This window comes from Parasteatoda tepidariorum, chromosome 5 (genome assembly GCF_043381705.1).
Source record: "Parasteatoda tepidariorum isolate YZ-2023 chromosome 5, CAS_Ptep_4.0, whole genome shotgun sequence".
Lineage (NCBI taxonomy): Eukaryota > Metazoa > Arthropoda > Arachnida > Araneae > Theridiidae > Parasteatoda > Parasteatoda tepidariorum.
In genome coordinates, this window is record NC_092208.1 from 65,864,756 (window position 1) to 65,873,773 (window position 9,018).

A 9,018-nucleotide genomic window follows, 5' to 3' on the forward strand; every position below is an offset into this window, starting at 1 on the left:
GTTCATCAAGCGGTATCATCTTTCTCCATGATCGTAGACGATTTTCCATATCATCCATAACGTAGATGATTTTCCATATCCATAACGTAGATGATTTTCCATATCATCCATAATGTAGACGATTTGTTCCATGTACTGCAATCTAATAACGAATATTGCTTTCCAAAAATTTGGTAGTGTTATAACTTTATGAATCAAATTTTTTTAATCTTGAAAATGTTTCTCTTTATATTTTTTGTGTGACTCCGGAATGAGCACGAATAATCCACAAACCGGATAATCCGCGCACGGATAATCGAGAGTGTACTGTAATTTCAACAGAATAATTAAATTGTGTCATGTTATTTAATTATTTTGCGGAAGAAAATGTTATTTAATAACTTACAAAGTAATTAATCAATTGATTACTTACAGTATATAATATGAGATTCATCATGCCATATATTGTGATAACATTTACAACAAATGAGACAGCATCTTTCCCCCCTACAACAATAAAATAAGAATTACCAAGGTAAACTTAAAACTAACAATTTAAAAAGAGATCAGTTCTTAGAATCAGTAATAAGTATTTTTGTTGAACAATATAGTGATAAGTACACAACAATAATGTCAGATATAAAACAGGTTTTTTTAACTATCATTTTTGCCCTTTCATTTCCCATAATTAGAACACTAGTCAAAAAATTAATAATCACTAAATAATAATTGACAAAAATTTGTATTTAATAGTAAAATTTGTAATTACATAATTTTAACAGTTAAATCTTTGAGTTGAAGTTTGCTTAAGACTAACCATTAATTTATGTTAGAATAACAAAGGCTTTAAAATTTTAAATTCAGATTTATAGTTTGGCTAATCATCTATGTAAATGGATTTTCCACACTTCTAGATCTAAAACTTGAAATATTAAAAGACTAAAAACAAGAATTAAAGTTAATTTAAACATATCAAATGTTAATTTAATTTCATTTGTTTTAATCTGAGTGCTAAATTTTTTTTATTGGTTATAACTTGTAATGACGCCCGGTGGCTGAGTGGTAGCGCTTTGCGCTCCTGTGCCACAGGTCCTGGGTTCGATCCTCGAGCCGGGCAAGGTTGACTCAGCCTTTCATCCCTTCAGTGGGTTGATAAATGAGTACCAAGCATGCTTGGGAACTAAACACTGGGGGTTCCGTGTTCGGCTGACCACCTGACCGGAACATCTGCACTGTACCCCAGAGCCCAAGGTCAAGAAAACTGAGATGGGCACAGAAGGCCTTGGCCCTCTATGGGCTGTCGCGCCACTGAGTTTAGTTAAGTATAACTTGTAATATCGATATGACATTTAAATGCATTTTAAAAAAATGCGTAATAAATATTTATATTTGACTTATTTGAAGCTAACCAATTTAAGTTATATTTTTAAATAAATAAATAAATTTATCACTTAATTTAAAGAACGAGCATCAAAAAATTTACATACTACTTTTGTATAATTCCTTAATCAAAAATTCCATTTTCCCCCACTCTGTTGAATTTGATGGAGGTACAGACTTGAAAGGTATGAAGACACTGAAAGAATAAATATAAATGTTTAAATTGAAAGAAAAATTGAAATAAAATTTTGTAAAGTTATATAAGATTATAAAAGCCATACTCTTTAACATTCAAATTTATAACAGTTTTGCACACAGAAAACTGCATTTTGACTTGCACTATTTCCTGCCCTATAAATTGCTTTGAGTAGTTAAACAATAAAACAGTGTTTATAAGGAACCCATTCTTATTAATTTGTTTTACTTCGTGAAGCACTGTATTGTTGAAACAATTGAATGTATATTTTCAAAAAGAAAAACAAATAATTTATTTTAATATAATATCAAGGGTGATTGTGAGCCCAATTAAAAAATCCTGAAAACTTCTTGAGTAAAACCATTAATGACACATTCAAAAAATTAATGCCCTAAATCATTGATATAAATGAATAATAATGTATAAGTTTACTTTTATCTCTAATCACATTTATTATTCTACCAGAAAAAAATATTTACAAATGAAAGAGATGCAAAGTATAAATTCTAGTTCCAATATTTTTAAATAAAATATACAAGAATTTTTATACACAAATGTGATTGATAATTTCTTAAAACTATTGGATCTTGAATTTCCGGAGCACAGTTATTGAAAAATCCGGAAATCTGTATTTTTTCCTTAGCATAATTATTTCTGATAATATTTAACCTTAAAAGTAAAATTTTAATCTAATTTTTAAAAATAAAATTCATAGTAAAACATTTCATAAAAATTAAACTTATCAATCTGCTGTTGTTGTTAATTTACGTCGCACTAGAGCTGCACAATGGGCTATTGGCGACGGTCTGGGAAACATCCCGGAGGATGATCTGAAGACATGCCATCACAATTTTGATCCTCTGAGGAGGGGATGGCACCCCCGCTTCAGTAACCCAACGACCTGCGCGCGAAGTCGAGCACTTTACGGTAGCACAGTTTAACGAGGATCAATACCGCACACCCTCGGTCCCTACACAGACTGATCCAAGTGGTCACCCACCAGCACACTGACCGTAGCCAGTGATGCTTGACTTCGGTGCTTATCAATCTGAGAAATTAATGATTTAGTGCTCATAAAAGTGTACAAAAAACAGGAATGTGAAATGGCATGTGAGTAAAAATTTACAAAACATCTAACAAAATAATAACAAAATGTAAACATCTTTTAGAAAAACAAATGATAAGATTATTTTTAAAACAACATGATACATAATTATAAATATATTGAAATGAAATTTTAAATATATTTGTCCAAATAATAAGAATATAAAAAAATTTGGAATATATTGTTCAGATCAACTGCTTTTCACCTCTTCTTACATGCAATTTAATTATTATTTTTTTAAAGAGGGTTATAAACAGAGTTTTGATCTAAATTTTTTGTTCATGAGAATATAAATATATTTCCATTTTGTTTCCAATTTTTTTTTATCTTTTAATCTAAAATTTTAAAATAATTTATTCAAATTAAAGTATTAATTATAAATGTGAAGTTTATTTACTTTGTATTAAATATATATTAAAAAAAGTTTTTTTTTTTTGCTTTGTAATATGAAAAAAACAGTTAAAACATAATATATAAAATATGATATTTGGAATTAAAATAAATTCCAAAATAAAACTTTAACCATCAAAAAATTTAATTTTTAAAATCATTTCTTGAACTTAAAATTAAGATGTAAAGATAACAACCATGAAAATAAAAATAAATAATTTCCTTAAAATTTTAACTAATTTTAAATTTTTTTCATCAGGTAAAAAATTTTATGCTTTCTAGTTTTGGTAGCAATTTGATAGATTCTATGTAGTGGTAACAATATTACAATTCATTTTATAATTGTAAGCACAAATTATTTTTACTATGTATTTGATATTTTTAAAAAATATTTAATATATTTAAAAATATTGCTTAAATTACTTAAAAGTCAAGGGAATCAAAATTGTTATAAATCAACTTTCAAAAACAAAGATAAAAATATTAACATATTTTGTAACCACTTTAATAATAAAAACAAACTCTTCTGCGAGACTCAGCAGATTGATTTGGTAGTCATGTTTCAAATTTTTGTACAATTCAAAAAGAAGATTATTAGTTTAATAAACAATTTTAAATAGGATTTATACAGTTATTTGAAACTGAGCAAATTCCCACCTATATTGTTCAAACTAATAAATGCAAAACATATATTCATAAAAGAATTAAAAAAAAGCTTTACTAATTCAAAAAAATTATAAATTTTTTACCCAGCAATCAACAATCCAGCTATAACCAGAAGAAATACTAAAGTGTACAAGAAAGCTGTTGTGAATACCTGGAAAATAATATAAAAATTAAGATAATTCACAACGAGAGGATATATTTCTTTTAATGCCATTTATAACTAAAAAGAAGGAAAAAAAATGTACCAAATGAATTAAACAAAGTACGAAATTAGCACCAGTTCGTTTATCTGAGAGTAATAAAATTCGACTTGGACTACAGTAAAGTAAATTATCAGTGGACCCCTAGGGAAGCAACTGATGTAAAAGAATAGTACGATTTTTAGGGTTTTTGATTTTGTGTTTTTGTCAAAAAATAACTTATTTCATCATTATTATTCAGTCTTTAAATTGTAATTTTTTATTAAAAAATTCATATAAATAACTTTTTAAAAAAACTAATAAAGACATTCAAACTGACCAGTGAAATTATGCATGAGCTTGTAATATTGTTTAGTTGCTGGTCCCTTAGAATAGTGACTTAATTTTCTTAATTTCTATCCTTGTTATGCTTTAAAAATAAATATTTTAAAATACTACAAATTAGGGAACTTCTAAAACACAAAGCCAGTGTAGCATACACTAAATATCATCAATCTTTTATAAGTGTGATTCGGAACAAACAGCCACTTTTAAAATTTTATTTCAATGGAAAAGTTGAAATAAAAAATACAGCTTGCATATTGCCATATATTTTTCATAGTAAAATAAAAATTTGTCATTAAAATCTTTTAAACACTAAATCACTTAATTGCATAGAAAGAAAAAAGGGAATACATCCACTCTCTATATTTTAAATCTATTGAACTATTTTAACTCTTATACATACAGTAACAGTTCTAATTATATCTAATCACTAATTCTGTGATACAGAACTTGCCCACTGTTTCAAATTTAATTTTTTAATTCTTTTCCCAGTATAAAATACTATTATCATAGTTCAAAAAATACAACTAATCTTGTTTATAAAATTTTAGTTATCAATGAATGTATAATTAGCATTATCATTTTATGACAAAAAGGAGTCTTTTCGCTTTGAATACAGGCAAAGGATTAAAAGACTTACTCTAATTGAAGGTCTATTGTCTTCATCTTGTTCTTCATAGGAAAAGTAAGCTAATGGCAATATGAAGAATGTGTAGAAGAATATTATACCATATAAGGCTGAAAATAAAAAAAAGAGTTAACTATATTATGATTACTTTCAAAGCTATATTCATTTTTCTTGCATCTTTTCTTTTTTCTCAATAGTTATTTTTGCAATATGACTAGTTTTAATTGAACCCTTGACAATTGGGCATGAAACAATCATCAAGTGTTTCTATCACTAAGAAAAAAATACAAAGAAATCTGAGATCAATTTAGAATCCTAAGTTAGAAAGCATGTCAGAATGAAAATAATTTTACTATTCCTTGATAAAAAAAAAAATAATTTTTACCTTAATTCTAAAACAAATTCTACCTAATAAGATATTTTTACTAAATATAGAAATGAATCTACATACTGAAAATAGATGGATAAATAAATTAAAATAATAAAAACGTTTTTAAGCACATATGATGCTCATAAAATAGACAGATATAATACAATGAAAATTTGAAAAACGACTTAAATTATAATCAACTATACCTTTCAATATATGCATGTTTGGCATTTGATAATAATTGACTGGCATTTGACAAAAATAAATAAATAAAAAATATAGATCTCAGCTATTTAAATTTGGAATCAATAACATTTGAAAATTAATACCGTCAGACTAGAGTCAATAGCTTCAAAGAACATTTTCAAAATGTTATGATAATTACCATAATATGTATAAGACACCGAATTCTCTAAAGCTTGGCGAGTTGAATTCGTAGCCCAATCCTGAAAAGAAGAAAAATAAAAGGTTAAAAACATTCATAATTCAATCAAGATGGAAGAAAAAAAAAATTTAAGAATATAAAAACCAAATTAAAATTTATTGCTTATTGTAATTTAAAAGTATATCTTTAAGTGGAAAAATAAATTTAAAAAAATAAACTTTCAATATAAAACTGTTCGCTATAAAATATGTAAAAATTGAGTTTATAAAATATAGAAAATATCTGGCAAATCATACAAGCAACATTCTCAACATGTAGATGTTATGGAAGCACAAATTTTTTTGGAAGAGAGTCGGAAAAAAAATTATTTTAGTTCTTGTGGACTGGAATTATAGTTATGAATAGTAACTTATTTATACCTAAGTAGAATTAGAACAACATCAATTTGCATTAAAAGTTCAAAGACAAAATACATATCAGATACTTTTTAATTAAAAAACATTTAAAAGTTTTAAACTTTATCTTATTTATTTATTTATTTTTAAAAAAAAGAGGTTTTCAAACTTTTTGTGGAAAAATTAGAATTATTATTTTTTATTAAATATATGATGCTTATACCTTTTATTAAATCCTTAAATTTCATTTATTTTGAACATGTTTTTGATTTAAAAAAAATTTGAAAAGATTTAAATCTTTTGAATCAGTATCTTTATATTGTGAAGTTTATTGAAATTGGCTTGAAAACCAGCTATAAAATGTATTTTCTTTTTATTTTCTAAATATTTTTTTTGGTCAGAATGCAGGGAGCACACATAAACCACTCAAAGGCTACATTTGGCTCCCTGGGACGCAATATGCATCTTTAGCTGCAAAGTAAAAATAAAATTTAAGAGCAAAATGAAGTTCAAGATTTAAATTAGTGAAAATGTAAATATATTAACTCCACAATCAATGAATATGCAATGGATGCAAAAGTAAAAATCAAGATTAGATCAAGTAATATGCTCAAACTTTGTTTACTTGGCAAAAAATACCAAGAAATGTAAAGTTCTTACAAAAAAAATAAAGATATATTTTTTATTTAACCTAATAATGCTAGCCCAGTAGTTAAAGGTACTGAGCTGTCATTATGAACCGCAAGGGTTTGATCATCAGTTGCGGCTTGAAGTCTATTTAGCTTCATACCAAAGGGTAACAGCTTCTCAGAGAAGTAAAGAAGTCTTATGTCTAACACTAAACCTATTGCTACAATCATGCCATTAGTCACAAAATTAAGTCTTAAGGTCCACACAACTTCCCTAGCCTAAAACAGGTTGTGGCTGAGATGTTTTACTTTACTAATCAGTTATGTAAAAAAGAAAATAAAATTTCAAATTTTTCCTTTTTAAATTAATAAAAGGTGGTTTTAGGAAGCAACATTCAAAAACATAATTTTATTCCATTAGTAATCATAAAAAAATCCATTGAATTTGTTCATATAAAATATAATTCTTAACTACTATATTAGCACAATACATTTTGTCTGCTATGCACTTTTAAATATATCTGCTCATGGAAATTTTTCTATGAGGTTTAAACAAGTTGTATAATGCTTTATAAAATATAAAAAGCCTACTTTTTCTTAGAATAAGTTGCCTAAGGTAAAACCTAAATAGACGTATAAATTCATTTGTTAAATTGTTGCTGTAGTTGTAGTTAATTTATGTCACACTAGAGCCGCACAATGGGCTATTGGCGACGGTTTGGGAAACATCCTTGAGGATGATCCGAAGACATGCCATCACAATTTCGATCCTCTGCAGAGGAGATGGCAACCCCGGTTTGGTAGCCCAACGACCTGCATGCAAAGTCGAGCACTTTATGGTAGAACAGTTTAACGAGGATCAATACTGCACACCCTCGGTCCCAACACAGGCTGATCCAAGTGGTCACCCACCTGCACACTGACCGCAACCAGTGATGCTTGACTTATCATTTGTTAAAACATTGATTTTGAATACGATAGTTTCTGAATAAAATCTCTCTAACTTCTAAATTAGTTAACTCTAAATTCAGCAAGCACATCATCATAAGTAGAAATTAATAGCTTCAACATATAGTAAGTTTTATTAGTACAGTTGACATATTATCACATTTATTAGACATAGTATCACATTTAATTTAAATTCATTATATTCTAAAAACTTCGTAATGTATATGTTTTATAAGCCTTTTCATTAGGCTATCAGAAGTTTCTATAGAATTAAATCATACAAGAATAAATGTCAATAAATAAAAAAAAACTGGCTAAATTTTTATATAATTTAAGTATTAAACTTACTTTAAATGATCCATCTGTGTTTTTCATATAAGATACCAAAAATACATCTACTGGTAGTAGGGAGGATGCCAAAAGAGCTATGCTCAAACCAATTACAGCTACAATAGCACAACATTTATTTCGATCTGTGCGGCACCAGAAATGTTTCACATATACGTAAGAAAACAGGATACTGAGCTATAGATTAAAAACAATAATTATTGCCATTCATTAATATAAGAAAAGTATTTTTAAAACTTAATTTTAGAATGTTCATTTTTCTGTTTTTCTTTAAAAAAAACTAAAATTTGCTTATATTACAGGTAAAAATTGTTAAACTACAATAATGCTATCAAATTACTAATTTCAAACTTCATCAATAGAGATTTTTAAAACTAATTATGAGAACGATTTAAAGGAGAAAACGATGAAAGAATAACAGTATGCTATTAGTGAAGATATCTTGAATTTTTAAGAGTTTTATTTTTTTAATTTCAAATGGTAGATCCAATAAAGTTTGCTGATTTCATATATACATAAAGTGGGATTTTTATGAGTAAGAAAGAACGATTTGTCTTCAAAAAAGAAATAAGTATTTAAATTATTAATTAATGATAATACTTTTATTTTTTAATATTAAAACTAACATACGATTATTTTTTCTTGAACTTTAAAAGTAATCGTTTTATTAAATGTCAGAGTACTCTGAGCAACAATCTCTTGACATTAAAAATGAAACTAACCAGAATAGCAACAACAAGCGGAACCTTAAAAGTAATCGTTTTATTAAATGTCAGAATACTCTGAGCAACAATCTCTTGACATTAAAAATGAAACTAACCAGAATAGCAACAACAAACGGAACCCATCCGTAAGCAGTGACAGAAGATGGTAAATCTATTTCTTCTCCGAATAGTTGCATGTTTTTTTGCCTAATATATACCCCATAAAAAGGTATCCTTTAACAAACTAATTAAGTCGTCGGTAATTTCCAAAAAATCAGATGTAATCGCTAATTATACTGTTTGGCGATTGTTTTGTTGACAATTTGCGCAGCAATCAGAAGTTTTAGTTCTGCTGCCAGATTTGAAGGCTT

General features: G+C 27.0%; 1 protein-coding gene across 1 annotated transcript in view; it reads right to left on the reverse strand.

The window, feature by feature from the left end:
• Positions 1-8,987, reverse strand: part of LOC107449983 (lysosomal cobalamin transport escort protein LMBD1) — a gene marked incomplete in the record, with an annotated part of 39,384 nt that extends 30,397 nt beyond the window's left edge. Inside the window, 4 exon segments of the mRNA XM_071181552.1 lie at positions 4,884-4,978; positions 5,624-5,684; positions 7,944-8,120; positions 8,764-8,987. Coding sequence (XP_071037653.1) covers positions 4,884-4,978; positions 5,624-5,684; positions 7,944-8,120; positions 8,764-8,844 — 414 coding nt within the window.
• Positions 8,988-9,018: the final 31 nt, after the last annotated feature.